Here is a 19,515-nt window from a genome sequence, read left to right as displayed (position 1 = left end):
TACATCACACAAGATTTTTCAACGGTTGCAGGTTTTTGTTGGAGTGTTCTTTCATTTGCGCACATCTTTTCTAAACCTCTAGCCCCTGACTGTCCGGGAAACCACAGTCTTAGCCCCCTTTACCGAGACCCACTTTTATTTTCACACATTTTATAGTGGTCTCGCAAAGCCAACAAATAAATAAACACCCGTCGCACATATATGCAGCTACGAGCAGGTGTGTACAGTAGGACACTGTCAATACAATGGAAGATATAGAAAAGGTCCTGCATACTGCTGTAGCATGCAAAACTTTATTAAATAACTCTCTATGAAGGACCAAATTTTGTGTTGTTTAACAAAGTTTTGCAAGCAACGACAGCGTGTGGCTTGTCTTGCGGAATTCGGACATATTTTTTCTTTTGTTTCCTCAGCACTAAACCTCTTTAATAAATCAAAAACTCACCCAAAGAATCCTGAATAAATTCTACCCAACATTCTATGATGACCTGGTTGACTGATAATGTTCATAATTCACAGCTGTGTAACGACAAAGTCTGAACTTTGTTATGTAGGCAAGTCCAGGGAAAGACACAAACAAGAGTTTTTAAAACAATGCTGAATGCTACTTTTTCCAACAGCAGTCTTCTCATACAGCAGTTATGTTGGCCTAGTGCATGAACGATAGAGAGATACACACAACTATACTGTAGATGTAAGCTCTGACGTCTCTATGAAGCAGGGTCCTGGAGGTGGGAGAGATAACAAAGGAACGTTTCAAGGACTTTTGGGTTGCAGGGCGTCTAATCTGGGCAGGAACGGCTGACTGGTTTTGATCATATACAGTAAGTCTTAGTACAGTGCTTTCTGTCCTTGGCTGTCAAATTCTGACCAGGCATCATTTAGTTCCATAAAAATCATCTTGGCATATTGTTCGTAAGGTTGTCCAGTAGCCTGCAGATGGGAAGAGAAAGGAAACAGACATATTTTGTCTTTAAAATGCCTTAACTAGATATTTTAAAGGGGTCATGAACTGAGAAATCAAATTTTCCTTGAGATTTTGACATAAAAGGTATCATACTATAAGAATATCCTGTAAGTTTCAGAACTGAAAACTTCCTTGTTTGCCCAGCGAACGACTCATTGTGGAATGTGCCTGTGACATAATAGTGAAAGACCACCTCTGCAGAAGAAAATCAACACCTACTTCATCATTGCAACTTTGGCCCCAGCCACTAGCTTGTTAGTGAGATGACGAGGAGAGAAGAGCAATACAGGATGGACTACAAATAACATTACTTCCAATGGATCCTAAAGCTAGCAATGTGTTTTTTTATTTATTTTAATCAATGTGAATGTCTCAGTTGAGCATTACTTATTTATATTCGGTACATTTCACTGTGGATTCAGGTAAACCAGTTACCAATTTCGGCATAGGCTTTGCAAACAGACTTGAGGTGAGTAAATGATGACAGAATTTAAATTTTTGGGTGAACTATCCCTTTAACACCCGCCAACCTGCCATTTGCAGGTGTATTTCGGCTATGGCGTGTAACAGTCACTCCCTCTAGCCACTTTGGTGGTTGAACTTATTATAGTCCTCCCGAAAGCCATCTGTTATAATCGCGTTGCGCATTATAACCAATCACACGTGAGGTTATGAATACGATGTCTAATAATCAGAGGCGTTCAGATTAGCCAGAGTTTAGTTCAGAGTGCGCTCTCACTCACTGAAATCTGCACTCAAAGCAGAGATGAACGTGCGATGTACGCAATAGATTAATTCGTCATACAGTGGTTGACTGTTTTTGTTCTATTTCAGGAGCGAAAGTAGTTTCAAACAAACAGCAGAACCATTGCGCATCTGATATGACTGCCATAAAGTTGGCTTTATGTTCGATATTCGCTAATTTAGGGACCATCTCTAAAGTTACATACATACACGTTTCTAACTTCAATAGCATTTGAAGAGAATGACTTAGTCATAAAACTTTAAACTTAGTCAAAAAAGACTTTAAAGTGTTTATCTGGGTGTCGGGTATGACGCACACCTTTTAGATTTTTGATAATTGATAAAATAAACTGTCAAATCATATGAAAATATGGATATGCATTTTACTAGGATACTGTATTGGCTCGTACACAAAATATGCTAGATTTAAATGCTTCATAGCTGAATGAACACTGTTGAGAATTTTGCTTGAGAATATATTTACAGAGATAATATTTGAGATTATATGTACCCCAACAAAAATATTTTTTTTTCAGACAAGCAACTGTTAGTTTTTCTCTGTCTAGATTAGACCTTATCAGAGCTAAATAGGCCTATTTGATGACCTGTCATGGTAACATTTCATTTAGACTTGATTTGGGTGTGTACAGTGGTCTTTTACATATAGACAACAACAAATTTCCCAACAACAACATTTTGGCCATTTTGAGTGGCTAGTAACTGAGCAAAAAAGTTAATGTCAAGCCCTGTATGCAATGATTCATGTACAGTCAGATGTTCTTTGTCTAGGTGTCAGTAAATCAAACCAGTGACTAAACGGTCAACTTCACATTGTTTCTCTTAGGATGAAAATAATCTGTTATTTAAACTGTGATTACATTATCTGTAGAAAGCAATCAAAGAACGCCCTCTTTCGATCGCTGGAGCTGTCAATCAAACAGCACAAGTTTATCTGGACTTGCGCCAAAACTCCCGTAATAATCAACAAATCTCTCTCTTATTTACATTGTGTTTGCACTGTTAGTTATGATGAAAGCATTCGTTAGTGTGCAGAAATCGAGTTGCAATGATGAGATTGCTGCATTTACAACAAACATGTCTGTGATACGCTACAATGCTCATCACTGCAACCTTTCATGCCATAGATCTAAATATAACGCCATAGATCTAAATATAATGCCATAATTGACACTTTTCATGATGAGAGGCTTTAAACTTGAGAGCTTTAATAGTAAACATATTAATACTAATACTAAATACTAACCATATTAAATGATAAACATGTAATACTTAGCTATTTCATATACAAAGATGCTAGCCAATCACAGCAATGGGCGTTTACACTGTAGTCTCACAGCAGACACGCCCCTTAAAGCAGAGCATTCAAATTAGAGGGCTGAAATCAAGGTAGAAAAAATTCCTTTTATTTCTAAATTATGACAATTTTTGATGTAAAATCATACTAACATTATAAGTGCACCACAAGAAACATTATAAAAAAATAAAACAATGCAGTTCATGACCTCTTTAAGGGGGTCATATCATATATTTTTTCCCCGAGATCCACTTATAAATGTATTTTACCCGTCAAAGCAGCTTTTTCATGCCCACCTCCTCTCTGATCTTGATAATTAAATAGGCAGCTACACTACCATTTAAAAGTTTGGGGTCAGTAAGACTTGAAAATAAATTAATACATTTATTAATTAAGGATGCATTCAATTGATAAAAAGTGACAGTAAAGACATTTATAATGTTACAGAAGATTTCTATTTCAAATAAAGGCTGTTCTTTTGAATTTTGTAGTCAAAGATCATGGTTTCCATAAAATATTAAGCAGCACAATTGTTTTTAATCCTTATAGACCCCAACATTTTGAATGTTACTGTATTTTGCAGCTGCGCTTTTAAGACGTCATACATTATTTTTAAGTGTTTTAACGTAAACTGAACAAATACGTCTCTTACCTTGTCAGGGTGTACTACCAGCACAGCTTTACGGTAGACCTTTTTCACCTGCTCTGGTGTGACAAGGTCAGCCATGCCTACAGGTTTCCAGCGGTTCTCCCCCTCCCAAAGCACCGTGTGCATGGTGGACAGCAACGCTCTGATGTTCCTCTCCTTCCCCTCAATCCATTCCAGAATCTGCCACAAATAGCACCATTATATTAAAACATAACATTCTGATTCAGACTTGAACTAGGGCTGTGACAGTGGCAGTTTTTTACCACCACGGTGGTAATGGACCAACTACCTGCGGTGGTTGGGGGGGTACACACACACACACACACGTATATTTATATATATATACACCTCAATTAAATAGCCTACATTTTGAAAAAAGGCTCAAACATCCATTTAAGTATGCATGTTTATTTTAGTACTTCCGTCAGTGGAACAACATACTACACCTTGCCTGTAAAACATTTAAATAAATATCAGTATATAATGGTAATATAAATAATATAAGAAAGTTAAATATTAGTTATAAAAGATTCATTTTATATTTCCCCACAGAGGTGCGTGCCTCTTTGCGCTGAAAGGGATGTGGGACACGAGCAGGAAAGAGAGCATCGTTTTTCTAATATCTTCATGTTTTCTCCTGATGTTCCAAAACTAGTTTAGAAAAGGGATTGTAATAAAAGGTATGAAGAGCAAATGTATCTTCCGCAGGGTCAAGAACTTTAGGCTTTGTTTGATTATGTGCTGCGAGAGAAAGCGAAAGAAAAAATCTCCGGTGTGTGTGAAATGCGGTATACACATAAACTTAATGTATGTTAAGTCTAATAACAAGCACAAACTGTGTTCAATAGAATTTGAAGTAAAATGTATCTGTCCTACACCGTTTTCTACTTTACCACAGTAAATGATGGGAATATAAGCAAACAAAAGGAAGAAACGTTTATAATCCCCCGTAAGAGACGAAAATGAAGATTTGGGAAAATAAATAAGAGATTCCATGTCCAGTAGAATAAAATGGAGTAAGCCTATTGTTAAATTCGTGGAAAATCAGGTGACCAGATTGCAAAACACAAAGCTTAAATTTGGCTCACCTCACAAAGCCTAACTCGTTAGGTATGAATATATTTAAATATCAGCTTGCATTTATGTGTGTGTTTGTTTTATTTTTCACCTTGAGTCTCTCTGGGTCCATTTCTTTTGCCATCTCCTCTTTTCTCATTTCTGCTATTGTTTTTGGCCCTTTCTTCTCTTTTGAGCCAGCAAAGCCCTGGCCTGAGAGTAGGTCATCAAAGTTAGCAGCAGAAACCTTTGGTCTGGTTCCTGGAAGAAACAGGAAATAATTATTAAGGTATGAGTTGCCATTTATATTATTATTAGTTGTAGTAGTAAAGTAAATATTTAGAGATGCACAATATCTGTACCATATCGGTCTTTGACCAATATTAGAGATTTTTTATTCATCTGTATCATTAGATATTTAATTGTACAAGCTCATTTCCTTTATTCTTTCCTTTATACTTCATTTTTCAATTTCATTTAATAAAAATAAAATGTCACTGTTAAATGTAATCTCACTGTTAAATGTAACTCAAAAACAAAATAAATGTTTCTTATTGCACATTATGTATGTTGTGATGCCTAAGTAGTATTTTAAACAACTGATTGTAGTTTTTAGTGTATATTTTAATATAAAATGATTGACTTATAATAATGGTGCATGCCTAAAATATTAGAATTTTACAATGAACACATCCGCATGAGCACAGCTACTTCAGACTGGACCAGATTCTATGACGAATCACTAGGCAGTTTGTGTCCAGTTACTCACCCATATTAGGCTGTGCTTTTGCTCCAGTGGCTCCTGGGGATGCTCCACTCATGACGGAGAAGCTGACGTTGTAGTTGGGTCTGTTCTGAGGTGAAGTGTGGGGCATAGAGGGTCCTGGTGCTTTAGGTGGGGTCTGGTGTTGAGCACCCTGGGCCGGCGGCTGCCATTGAGCCCCACCTCCGGGCTGCCATGAGGGGAAGCCTGTGCTGGGATGCCAGCCTCCAGTGGCAGTGTGTTGAGGAGAGGGAGCAGGACGCGAGGGGGAGCCCATGGGCGGAAATGCTCCTCCAGTACCAGTAGGTGTGGTGGGCTTGCTGGAGAATCCCGAACCACCTTGTAATGAACACACAGATTTTAAAGGTGAATACATGATGAATTTATTAAGATAAGGCTCCTTAAAAAGAACTTTATTGCATTTACCTCCTCCTAGACTGGCTCCTAGGTTACCTAGATCTGCAAAAGGGTCCAGAGTGTTGGGTTTGGCCTGGTGGGTGGGAGTACCATGAACTGAGCTGGTTGGACTAGTGCTGGCGGACTTGCTTCCCATCCCAAAACCTTTACCTGATATGACAAATCAGGATTTATAATTTAGTGTCCTTTATTGAATAGAGATTTTTGTAGTTGTGAATTTTGCATCTGTCAACATTTTAAACTAGATAAAACCAGGTAAAGTAAACTGGCTAACATAAATTAGGTTTTGTCAAACTTGCAAGAATGATTTGTGATGATGTCTTGATAGCATCAGAAAAAATGTCTCTGAATTTATGGATGTCCTAAAGTTTCCTGTATAACAATAATAATAATAACAACAACAGTATGATTGTATGATTTCCAAAATGATTATTTGTAATATTTTGAAAATAAATATTTTAAAAAAATGCATGTAAAAATGTGAAATTATATTTATAAAAAACAGAAGTTCAGATTTGTTCTTGCACTGTATATATAAATCATATACAATATATACACAAAGCTGAACTACTGGCCAGATCGGGCAAGCAGCATCCAGCTCTATTGATCAAGTCACTCATATTATGTTTCACAAGAGATTAACATTTATGAGCTATATGAGCTCATCACACCAGTCCAGATGGCAGGTCAGTCAGTAGTGAGTCATGTTGTTTTTTAGGTGTCATTTCAGAGGAGGCCGCCAGGTGTCCCTATGGCACATCTTGCATTCCTAACAAAACTTACCTGCGGGTGCTGGTGTGTTCCATTCCCATGCTCCCGTAGGGTTCTGCTGTTGGATGTTGACAGAGGGAGTAGTGGGTGGCACAGGTGAACTGCGACCTGTGAAGGGATCATATTTAACTTGATGGCTCTCCATGTATCACTTACATATTCATTTCAATACAAGTTAATACAAATCTTACATTTTTTTATGTATTTAAATAATACATGTATACACTACCGTTCAAGATTTGTAATGTTTTAGGGGTGATTTTAAATCATGAAAATCAATTGAATTAATTATATTACTGTAGCTAAAAATGGTCAAATTAAACGTTTCCCTTTCTTTGTTTTCAAACAAGCTAATAGCTTAGCCTACTAGCTTAGCATAAGACTAACTGGTTAAGAAAAGCCCTAAAATTAGTAAAAAAAAAGTTATGGGATGGGATTCTGCCTGGGATATATCTTGCGTGAGTGCTTGATTAAAAAACATTTTCAGCATTACTCTCATTTTCAGTAAATGCAAGGCTCTGAGTAACAGAATGTAGCTATCTGCAGTATTTAGCATCATGCAGTGCTCATTTCCAGTTCTCTTGCATGCTTGAAAAAAAAAACTACAGTTCTTTTCAGATTCAGAGATTTTAGGCAAAGAGAATGTTTCATAATCATACGTAATATGATTTTTGTTGATAAAGTGATTGGAAACAGTGTCACATTTTGTTGCTGTATTTCGTATGTGATGTTAATCTCCTTCATATATTCCCAGAAACACAATACAGGGTTTCAGTTGTCCTTCATAGAGCACATGCTGCTATCGACCACACACACTGTACTTAAAACAAATAATCAAGCTCAAGGGACAATAATAAATTATCTCTCTCCAAAACATCCAACATCAGCACTTTATATAAGACATTTATATCAAGCTGTTTTATAGCGATAAATTCCCACTGCTATTATGCTGATCATATTCTGGAGGATTTAACACAAAAAAGCTTGGCTGGTTGTTATGGTGATGTTGCCCACACACTGGCATTACTGAGAGGTAAAGGCTCATGCCTTACCCATACCCATGTTCTGCATTGTAGGAGACGGAGACCGTGCAGCATGCAGGAAGGGGTCTGGCTGCCCCATATTACCTGGACCCAGGAACGCCCCCATGAAGTCCTGCGGCTTAGAGGCAGGTGCGGGTGCGGGTGCGGGCCCAGACCCGAACGGGTCAAAAGCTGAAGAATTAAAGAAACCACTCAGTATATTTTGCTGAAATTTACATTAATAAGATTGGATAAAACAAGTTCAAAGCTGTTTGAATGGGATATTATTGTAAAAACTTAATGAACAACCTTGAGTTAAGAAATTATTGCAAATTTCAATAAATAAATGAAAATAGCATATATACACTACCATTCAAAAGTTTGGGGTCAGTAAAATGTTAAGAAAATTATTTTTCTTATGCTCACCATGGCTGCATTTATTAAAAATACAGTAAAAACAGTAATATTTTGAAATACTATTACAATTTAAAATAACTGTTCCTGTTTTAATATATTTTAAAATGTAATTTATTCATGTGAATGCAAAGTTGAATTTTCAGCAGCAGTCTTCTAATGCTCTCTTTGAGGAATAGGAAAGAACAGCATTTATCCGAAATATAAATATATAAATGTCTTTACTGACACTTTTGATCGAGTTAACGTATCCTTACATCATCCTTACTAAAGCATTAATTTCTTTTAAAAAAATCTTACTGACCCCAAACTTTTGAACGGTAGTATAAATATATTCGATGGGAAAACTGCTATTAATTTGATTACTCATCATTATTATTATTATAATGTAATATATTTAAGAAATAATAATATTAATAAAATAACTTTTAGTTGAATTTGGATGTCTTTATTACATTGCTGTAACAGCCATTTTATGTTACATATTTTATGTTACACAATTTTTTATAAATTAATGTTCTCTTAGACACTGTGTCTTATGCTGCGTTCCAGGCAGGTTTTTGAGCCCGTAAGTTACAACTTCAAACAACGACTCACGACTTTGTAGCATTCCAGGCAAAGTCAAGCCAAACTGCCTGAGCGCAAGGAATTGTGTGGTAGCTAGATGTAAACAAAGCATGGCGGACCGTACGAGGCTTACGCTAAACTTACAATCATTTCTATCGCCAAAGGTGCTTACTTGCTTATTTGAAGGAAACGGAGGGGAAAAAATGGCGCATACAGCAAGAGAAGCTGTTATACCTTTTATTTAACGTTATTTGTACATTTGTTTCATAAACACCGCCTCCATAGGTGCTGTCATTGATGTTTCGCGGGCTATGTGACGTCAGATCTCGTAACTGGGAGTACATCGATCTAGTACGAGTTCATGGGTGGGAAGCCACGGGTTTGACTGCCGTTCCAGTGCACTTTCACGGGTAGAAGGCTCGAAAAACACGGATTACGGGTTGCCTGGAACGCGGCATTATTATATTGTTACTGAATGGATGCCTTTCAAATAAATATTACAGTCAGTCAAATTTGCTGCGTCACTTCACTGACTCCTGACAAACATCTCAGCTAAATCAGTTCAACAGTCTTTTTTAAAAAGCCATAAAACATACGTACTGCCTCCAGATCGAGGTGATGGACCGGGTGAGGAGGAGGAGGTTGCAGATCTCCGCGGGGTGGACTGAGCAGAGGTGGGGCCGCTGGCCGGCTGTGGTGTGGGCGGAGCTCCAAACAGGTCCCCCAGCAGGTCTGTGGTTGTGCCGGTGGTCGGAGGTTGTGGGGAGGATGGAGGAAGCTTAGCTGCGTCACCGTCCAACCCCAGCAGATCTACTTCCTCAGCTCCTGGAAAAGGGGCCGCTGCAGGCTGGGACTCTGGCCTCTTAGGCGCTTTTGATTTCTCATTGCTCGTGTTGCTCTGCTGGCTAGAAAGGGAGAGCATCTCATCATCTGAGGGTTCACTCTCCTCATTCGGACCCACTCTGCCTCCGCAACTCCCATGGCCCTGGGCAGGATCTAAGGGACAGACCGGAGAAATGGTTAGATGAAAAGAACAAAATCAAGGTTTCCCATAAGTTTTATGTGAGAAGCATAACATTTCAGTGTACCTTCAAATTCAAAGCCACTAAAATCACCTAGTTTTCAACTACCCATCAAATTGTCTAAATTCAATAGTCAGCTACAAATCTATTAACTATTTACTGTTGACTCTCACAAGCCCCCTACACTACATCTTACCTTCCAAGTCCAAGCCCTCCATTTCATCTTTTCAGCAGAAATTAAAGTACATCAAACAGATGGTGTTTAGTTTAATGGTGCACAGACACTCCACAGAATGCCAGCGAGTGACTAATGAGTTGACTTGTTTAAAAGGTTCACTGAGGGACTACTGAAACTACTGAGCTCTTAATGATGATTAAACTCCACAGGGCCACCGTGTCACTACCTATCATATGAAAAAACAGCAACTGCACTTCAAGATAAAGAAAATAAGGCCTTACAATTAGGGCTGTGCGATATAACTCATAAAATAAACTAAGCAGTATGAATTTTTGAAAGAAATTAATACAAATGCTAAAACAAAATGCTGTTTTTTTTTTACTTTCTACTTATGAAAGAATCCTGGGAAAAATTTAGCAGCGATTCCACAAAGATATTTAGCAGCAAAACAGTTTTTAACAGTTAATAAAAAGGAATGTTTCATGAGCAGCAAATCAGCATATTAGAATGATTTCTGAAGGACACTCAAATAAATGCAGCCTTGGTGAGCATACAAAACTTCAGTATATTTATGATAATCAAAATAGTACTTGCTGAAATAGGTTAAAACTGTATTATTTTTTTTCAATCAGACACTACACTTTTAATGTCATACTTAAAGGTCCCATGGCATGAAATTTTCATTTTATGAGGTTTTTCAACATTAATATGAGTTCCCCTAGCCTGAATATTGTCCCCAAGTGGATAGAAATGTTGATCGGTGTAAACCCGAGTTCTGGTTGTCTTTCTCTGCCTTTGAGAAAATGACAGGCCAGACTAGCCAATCCTAAAGTCTCCTGGTTTGACGTCCAAGCAGGAACGGTTACCTCCCTTTCCTCCGCCCAGAGAATCTGGCCCATGCAAGCGCTATATTGGTGGCTTGTGAACGAGTGAATGCTGGCAGTTTCTCAGTGTTTGGATGTACAAATGAAAACAGAAGTCTTTTTTCAGTTCCTTCTGATCTGTGATCAGTGATTTCTTATGTGTAGCTAATTATTTATTATTTGTGCACACACTGCGGCTTCTCTCTCTCCCGACAGAACGGTGTTTTCGTGTTTTCGTGTCAGTGTTTTTGTACGTCCTCGTCGCGTCTATCTGTTCTACAATGTGCATAGTCATGAGTTTATGCTCAACATCGGCAGACTCACATCTCTTTAGAGATAAACCTCACACACGCCGAGGCTCGGGCTGACCGGTCGGCCTTCAACATCCCCGACCCCCAGTACTGCATCTGGCCCACAGCGGAGGCACCAAACGCGGAGTGAAATTAAGCAGAAGGAGGGTAAGCGTGAGCGTATCTGGGCTAGGCTAGCCAGCTATCCCCACAATAAACTGGATTACATTCGATTACTGCTGTTGTGTCTTTGTTTGCGCTGTGTACTCAATGCGCGTCACTGACGCTTTTCATATGATAGGAACATATCTAAAAATAATGCTATTATCAACACTTACTCGTAACTTGTTCATCTCGACAGCTGAAATGGTAATTTGCATGTGTTACAAAGTTGGTAATAATGATGAAGACGGACTCGGTGTGACTGAGACTCATGTTTATTCAGAACTCACAGATACAAACACAATAAACTCGCGCTGACTGACAGCGCTCTCATAACTCCGTAGTTACTATAAATAACTTTGTTAGCAATCGCTCCGTCTCCGTGATGTCCGGTTCGCGAACGATCTTTCTTTTGAACCGGTTCTTTTTAATGAACAGAATCAGTTCACCAAATCGGACTGAATCGTTCTAAAGGGGTCTCGAGTCAGCGCTGATCCATAATTTACTAAAGTTACTAACTTTCTGACATGAGTGACAGTCCCTCCGACTAGAAATAGACTAATAACCTGAAGTATATGCTGTAACTACAACAGTTCACTGACTGAACTGAGACATGCTGAGAACTGATGTGAAGTGAACTCAGGTCCATCCGTCTCTCTGCCAGCAGCTCGTGCCTGGTAGACCTCGTTAAACCACGCCCTCTCCGCTCATTTCAAATGCAAAGATGTCAGCCAATCACAACAGTGGCTGTTTTTACTGAAGTCTCACAGCAGACAGGCCTCTTGAAACAGGGCATTCAGCCACAGGGCAAACAGCAGTATAGAAAAAAGGCCTTTTATTTCTAAATTATGACACTTTATGATGTAAAAATCAAACTAACAATATAAGTACACATCAGGAAACATTATAAAATAATAGAAAAATGCCATGCCATGGGACCTTTAACAAGATACAAGGTCAAATCCATTATGATACGCACAATGGCTTTAAATGTATATAGTTTAATACAGTGCTTGAAAAAATATTAAAATATCACAGAGACCTACTTCTAATGTGCTCATTAAAAAAATATGAACCAGTTGTTTAGCTTTTTTGTGTTGTGTAGCATTATATGTAATATATAGGATTTGTGTGTGTTACCTGCAACAGCAAGTGCATCCTGGTGTTCCTGATGACAGGAGAAAAGCACATTGGGGTTCAGGTCTTTGGTGGGGAACTGCTCCCACGGTGGGGTGAGATCTTTCTGCTTCTCTGTGCTTTCAACCTCAATGTCTAACAGAACATGAAACAGCTGCGGGTATTTCTCTGGAGAATCACAGGCATCCAGCTCTGTCCTGGACAAACACACACAGAGACTTCACTGCACATTTCCAAGAATGTATAAGGGAAAGCATAAATGCTTGTGTGCTGTAACTGGTCACATATTTAAAGTTGCAATAGAAAAGAAGAAGTGATGGATATTTTCTTCCATACTATGACGGATTATTGGAAAAGAAACAATTTAGTGCAGGGACATTGTTTTATGCATTTCATGATTTTAATGGTTTTTAATTACATTTTAGCTTTTTTTTCTTTTCTTTGCAATGTACTTAAAATCGTCCTTGGGTGTGACAAATTCGTTTTTAAAAGCACAAATATGCCATGTAGTCTATAAATTAATAATGTCATAGAATTGTATGTATAATACTAAGAAGATTTTAAAGAATGTTAAATAAAGTCTAATCAGGTATCCTAACCAGGTGCTATATAATAAAGCAAAAAGCTCTCCTCCATGTACGTATATAAGAGTTTTTGTCTTACTACAACCGAGACAAGAGTAACTGGACATTTCGTCAGTCACTATGTGGAGCAGGATTTTGAATCAATTTGAAATCTAGATTCTGCTTAAATCAGATTAACTGCTTCAGATTGTCCATTGTTACAGTGTGATGATTATGAAAGAAGCGTAAAGAAACACTTACTTCATAAACTTTAAGACTGTTGTGCCGGGGGCGATGAAACCAGTATGGAACTGAATCTGGAATATCTGGGTGTTTGTTACCTGCAAACAACACAGAATTTAAACACTGACAAATGCTGAAGATTTGCTAATTTAACAACCCAGCAAGCAATAGCCGTCATTTCACCATCTCGTTTCATTATAGACCCGATATAGTCTAGCTATGAGTAACCCACTTATAGCCAAAATAACCCTGAATTTGATTACATGTCGTTTTTGCAAAAATAACTTGCGAGATGTATGATATTCCATCATGTAAGCAAAGTCAACAGTGATTACAAGGTGTATGGTTTCATTTCTTTGTTTAGACGTCTATAAAATTTTCACTGACAGCCCAAATTTTGCCTGGTTTTAGCCTATACGTCAGGGCTGTGTTTGAATGGCTATTAGACGTCTTTTAAACACAAAATTGCTTGCTGGGAACTAGCAAGAACAGAAAGCTTACATCAGTGTTCCTACACATTTTCCATTTCAAAATTCCATACTTTTCCAGACTTACATTTCCAAACCTCTCTGATTTTTCAGACCATATTTAACATAAATGGCAGGTTCATACAACATTATTTTCAGCATTATATTTGGTATAGTTTTTTCATTGGTTTTCTCGAAGTGATTACATGCTTACATAATCAGAAGAAACCCAAAACGCTTTATAATCTACACATATTCACCTCTGACACATCAGTTTGATACTGTAAATGTGGTTTGATGTTGCATAATCACCAAGCAGCAAAGTGCAGTCTGATTTAGACGAGATTCAAGAGATTCAAGATTCAAGAGTTTTATTTGTCACATACACAGTTATATACACAATATACAACTGGCAGTGAAATGTAAACAGGTCCGCTCCATGGACAGTGCAAATAACAGTTACAAGAAATTAAATAGAAATAGAATAAAGTTAGAATAAAAAGTATTAACATAAGTAGAATTATAAATAAATCAAGTAAAAGATAAAAATAGGAAATAAGATAAAAATAAAAATATAAAAAAAAATATAAAAAATATGTGGATGATAAGTGAGATAAACTGTAGACTTAAAAATAAGTGGTTAACATAAAATATATAATATGTATATATAAAGAAGTATAATGTGCAAGGTTTATTACAGGTTGTTACGCAGTAACAATAGGGACGTAAAGTAAAGTGCAGTGCAATTGCAGTATGTGGATGTTAATGTTGAAAGACCGTATGTTTATGCGTGTGCGGGGGTGAAGTGAGTCACGTGACTGAGTTCAGGAGTCTGATGGCCTGGGGGAAGAAACTCCTCCTGAGTCTTTCAGTCTTTGCCATCAGGCTACGGAAGCGCTTACCAGATGGCAGAAGGGTGAAGTGAGAGTTTGCAGGGTGATTAATGTCTCTGATGATTTTAGTAGCTCTACCTCTGCAGCGTTTGGTGAAGATGTCCTGCAGAGACGGGAGAGCTGAGCCTGAGATGCGCTCGGATAAGCGCACCACTCTTTGCAGGGCTTTGCAGTCGTGACTGGTGCTGTTCCCGTACCACGCTGTGATGCACTGAGTCAGGACACTTTCTATCGCCCCTCGATAGAAAGTTTTCAGGATGGCTGGTGAAACCCTGAATTTCCTCAGCTGGCGCAGGTGGTACAGTCTTTGCCTGGCTTTTTTCACCTGTGTCTGGATGTGTGTAGTCCAGGTCAGATCCTCGGAGATGTTCACACCCAGGTATTTGAAGCTGCTCACTCTCTCTACCGGTGTCCCGCTGATCATGAGAGGGGAGTATGACCGATGCTGTCTCTTCCTGAAGTCCACAATCAGTTCTTTGGTCTTGTTAACATTCAGAGAGAGACAGTTGTCCTGGCACCATGATGTCAGTTGCTCCACTTCGTCCAAGTATGCCGTCTCATTGTTGTTGGAGATGAGACCCAGGACAACAGTATCATCAGCAAACTTGATGATCGAGGTGGAGCTGTGTGTGGACAAACAGTCATGGGTGTAGAGAGAGTAGAGCAGGGGACTCAGCACACAGCCCTGTGGAGCTCCAACACTCAGGGTGATGGAGGTGGAGGTGAACTGGCCTACTCTCACCGCCTGGGGTCTGCCAGTGAGGAAATCTTCAATCCAGAGGCAGAGAGAAGAATTCAGGCCTAGATCCAGGAGTTTGTGTGTTAGCTTAATGGGAACTATGGTGTTAAAGGCTGAGCTATAGTCAATAAATAGCAGCCTGACATAGTTCCCACTTTTGCTGTCGATGTGAGTGAGGCAGGAGTGAAGGACGTGAGAAATGGCATCTTCAGTCGATCTATTGGGACGATAGGCAAACTGAAGAGGGTCCAAAGTGTCAGGAATGGAGGAGCAAATGTTGTTTTTAATGAGTCTCTCAAAGACCTTCATGACTAAAGATGTGAGAGCCACTGGACGATAGTCATTTAGGCAAGAGGGTTTACTGATCTTAGGTACAGGGATGATGGAGGATCGTTTGAAGGAGGTGGGGACAACAGATGTAGCAAGGGACTCGTTGAATATGGATGTAAAGAGCCCTGCGAGCTGATCAGCACAGGACCGCAGAACACGACCTGAAATACCATCCGGCCCAGCAGCTTTCCTGACATCCACACGTTTGAGTGCCCTCCGAACCTCGTCCTCCGAGACAGAGATCACGTGACCGTTGCTGCTCTGAGGGACTCTCTCTGACGCGTCACTCGCCGGAGTCGCGCTGCCGCGATTACCATCAAGATTGTTTGCTTCTGATTGTTGCTGGTTTGAGTGGCACACACACATTGGTTTATTGAAGTTTAAAAGAGATTAGTTTATGGCAAAATAACATATGGCTTATGGCAGTTGTGCGTAATGAAAGTGTGTGCCCTGAATTAATTCAGTCGTGTTCGACAATCACTAAACTATCACTAAACTTTTGCCATGAAAACACTCTGCTTGTATGATTCATTTTTAGAAATTCTTAATTTTATATGTTAGAAAACAGAATACGGGCCATAGTCTGGAAACACAAATTCTATACTTTTCCAACTGCGTAGGAACCCTGTTACATGTAGGCCTATATATACTCATTCTATAGTTTAGTTATTGGTCTCCTACCTTGGCCTGAAGTGCATGGGAGCGCATGTGATAGACGGAAATCACCACGTCTCCTTGGGCACTCACTCCCACAGGAAAGACCACTTTGCCCTCTTGAATCCTGTGTTCCCTGAGAGCAGTACATAAATATATACTTCAGAGTTACACAAAAAAGATCTTTAAAAAATGACCTTTAAAATAAAATAAAGAAAATTCCATTCAAACAGGATAAAGAAGTAGTAATTCAAATGATATTTTCAGCAAGTAGAATTAAAATGGGATTACATAGATTCATCTAACTGCTGTTAGTGTATTTTTTAACACATTTAATATATTTTATTTTTCAGCATGAATTATTTATAATCATGTTAATCATACCCTTAAAGAAATGGCCATATGTTGTTTGTGTGTTCACACTTGTAGTTCAGTTCGTTTGGTTCATTTGGTCCGGACCAAAAAACAAACAAAAACATTTACTCCTGTTCCACTTCCGATTTACATTTTTATCACTGAACCTAAAGGCATAGGGATACGTTCACAACCTGATTGGTCGGGTTTTATGACGTATTGCCAATGCTGTGTGTGGGGATAAATGCGCTGTGCGTAGCCTACATATGATGGTATTTTGACCAGCTGAGAACTCGTGAAGAGCTTTTAAAATGTGTAAAGGAGTCAAAACAGCGGCAGGAATCCCTCCGTCACACACATAAACAATCTGCTGCGAGGAGACGCGGTTCAGACGCCTGTACCGAGTCCTGTTTCCTGTTTTTGGTTTGTATACATGTCTTGTTGCATTCATACCATTCGAACCGCACCAGAGTTTGGATGGATGGTTTCAGATGGCAGCGTTCACACTTATTCGAATGAACCGCACTAACAGAGCAATCGCACAAGGGTTTGTTTTAATCAAACCAAACATGCCAAGTGTGAACACACCCTGAATTTCAATTCAGTAAATTCTTCTTCCAGTCATTTTAATTCAATCTCCAATTCAACTTCCTGTGGGGTGTGGCCAGTTCAATTTAAATTCACACTCTTGAATTTGTGTTTTTGAATTCTTAAATTGTGGATTTTACTCAACACTGTTCTCTTGACATATTGCATACCATATCTGAAATTGACGATTTAGTGATAACTGACAATAAGTCACAAAGGACCATATTTGATAGGACAATATATTACTATTCATTACATATAATTTTTACAATGAGCCATTAGCAGAGTAATTGTATGGACATGCTTACCTCATTCTCTCATACTCCTGAGCTGTAGAAAATATCTTGGTCTCACCGATAAGTACGTCACAAAATGGCCGACAGCCACTGCGCTGTTTGTTGAAGCAAGGAACAGGACTCATTGTGACGGCTTTAATGACTAGCGGTTTGGAGTGGGGTACGGTGGGCTTCTCTGAGACTAAACTGCATACATAACCTATGTACCTGAATAAATACACACACACACACACATACATACAAGACTATCATACTTAGTTTAATCTGGTACATATGCTTTGATGAAATATTTCATTCTCTCTGTTTACAACTAACATGCAGAGAAATTGACATTTCAAGACAAAGGTAATGTGTATGCCATATAGTAATTGCATTAGTTCCTCATCTACTGTAAGATTATTGTTCTATCTATAGTTTCTATCATAGCCAAACTTTGTGTGAGAGCTGCGATCTGATTGGTCGTACCTCCTATGGGAGGGCCACAAGCCAGATCCAGGCCTCTTGGCGCTGAGAAGATGCATGGCTGGCACCGGGTTGGCAAAAAGATGGCAGAAACAGAACATGGCACAGACCAGCACACCCGAAGGAGCTCTGCCATCCTAAAAGAGCAAACTTGTGTTAGGACAGGCTTGGAGAATACAGATGTTTCTTGTTAAGTGCCTCTTTTTCTCTTGTACTTATAGCCCAGTTTTTTAGTCTTCACTGTCAGTTTGTGTGTATGCAAAGCTATTGCATTTTTTTGTTTTGTTTTTTATGATCTGTCTTGTGTGGAATTAGATGAAAACTGTAAAAAGAGAGGCCGCTGAGAGACATTACAAAAGAGAAAAGCTCAGAGGAATATCACTGGAAAAAGAAGGCAGGTCTGTTAAAATGCAATGGGCTCAGGCAACCCGCTTTAACTTTACCTACAAGTGTCACTGTTGGACACTGTTACTTTATTAAAATGAGTGATTTTTATACTTTTTAATGTAATATATATATATATATATATATATATATATATATATATATATATATATATATATATATATATATATATATATATATATATATATATATATATATATATATATATATACATGTTGTTTTATTTTTGTAATATTATATATTGTGTCTTTCCGTTTTTTTGAAGAGACACTGCCCCTCTTGCCTCCTTCTTGACAGCCTACATTTCGAATAATAGCTTTGAATTATGATGAAAAAGGTTTCAAAATCGTTATTGTTTGGATTGTTTTTTCCTGCCGTCGAGCCACAGGCATTCACTGAATGACCCATATGGCTCGCGAGTCTAGAGATTCCCGACAGCTGTTGTAAGCAGACACAATTATGAATATGGGATTACAGATACAAACTTATTGCATTTTACTTTTACAATGAGCAGAATAATTACAACAAAAAGAAAAAAATATAGAGGAGGCAGTGTCAGAAGGAGCAGTCAAGAAAGACACACGCACCATAGCAACACGTCATGGCAACGACATTTCATACTGATCGATACGAAAAGATAAACGGGTAAACATATAAAGATAAACAAATTTTGAACTTTGTAACTGTTTTGTACGCGTAGTTATATTAATTATAATTCAAGATCGGCCACAATATTATTGATAATTGTTGAGAGGGTCGCTTTTGATTACATTTTAAAAAGGGCAGAGTTCGACTCGAGCCCCCAAAGCCCTCCTCTCTGCACTTGCCTGGTGTGCATATGTGTCCTGTCACAAAATGCAGCTGAAAACTCCTACACAACGTTAATAGTTATGCAGTTTTAAGTGTCTGTAATGTCTGTAATGCTCTCCGATAATGCGACTAAAATAGGCATACTCCACATGTCTTAATTCGATTTGCGTTTACTTCGAGTATGACTTTAACCAGATTAAGGTAATTAGAAATCGCTGTTTACATGGTAGTTTCTTAATCAGAGTATTGTCTTAATCGGGTTAATATCTGAGTATTGTTGTCCATGTAAACGTACTGCATGTAAAAGTACTAACTGATTCTCAAAAATTGCTTACTGCACCTTTAATATTTGTGTTAAATGATAAATCAATATT

The 19,515-nt window shown here is 38.4% G+C and overlaps 1 protein-coding gene across 10 annotated transcripts in view; it reads right to left on the bottom strand.

Annotated features, from left to right (window-relative positions):
* dnajc6 (DnaJ (Hsp40) homolog, subfamily C, member 6) overlaps positions 1–19,515 on the bottom strand; it is a gene marked incomplete at its 5' end in the record, with an annotated part of 54,833 nt that overhangs the window by 1,246 nt on the left and 34,072 nt on the right. For 3 of the 10 annotated variants that reach the window (XM_079840349.1, XM_079840350.1, XM_079840343.1), the window contains 13 exons: positions 1–933; positions 3,679–3,855; positions 4,844–4,992; positions 5,501–5,833; positions 5,921–6,061; positions 6,695–6,790; positions 7,810–7,896; positions 9,286–9,681; positions 12,341–12,534; positions 13,162–13,241; positions 16,254–16,362; positions 17,477–17,671; positions 17,930–18,063. The exon at positions 1–933 is cut by the window's left edge and continues 1,246 nt beyond it. In XM_079840349.1, coding sequence (XP_079696475.1) covers positions 832–933; positions 3,679–3,855; positions 4,844–4,992; positions 5,501–5,833; positions 5,921–6,061; positions 6,695–6,790; positions 7,810–7,896; positions 9,286–9,681; positions 12,341–12,534; positions 13,162–13,241; positions 16,254–16,362; positions 17,477–17,671; positions 17,930–18,063 — 2,193 coding nt within the window. In that variant the 3' untranslated portion in view covers positions 1–831. Of the gene's footprint in view, positions 934–3,678; positions 3,856–4,843; positions 4,993–5,500; positions 5,834–5,920; positions 6,062–6,694; positions 6,791–7,734; positions 7,897–9,285; positions 9,682–9,903; positions 9,931–12,340; positions 12,535–13,161; positions 13,242–16,253; positions 16,363–17,476; positions 17,672–17,929; positions 18,064–19,515 lie in introns of all 10 variants that reach the window. The other 7 variants (XM_079840346.1, XM_079840344.1, XM_079840351.1 and 4 more) reach the window with 4 other exon arrangements.

Source organism: Gobio gobio (assembly GCF_949357685.1).
Source record: "Gobio gobio genome assembly, chromosome: 17".
NCBI classification, from domain to species: domain Eukaryota; kingdom Metazoa; phylum Chordata; class Actinopteri; order Cypriniformes; family Gobionidae; genus Gobio; species Gobio gobio.
The sequence above is the reverse complement of the archived record's forward strand: the minus strand, read 5'-3'. Positions and strand labels throughout refer to the sequence as shown.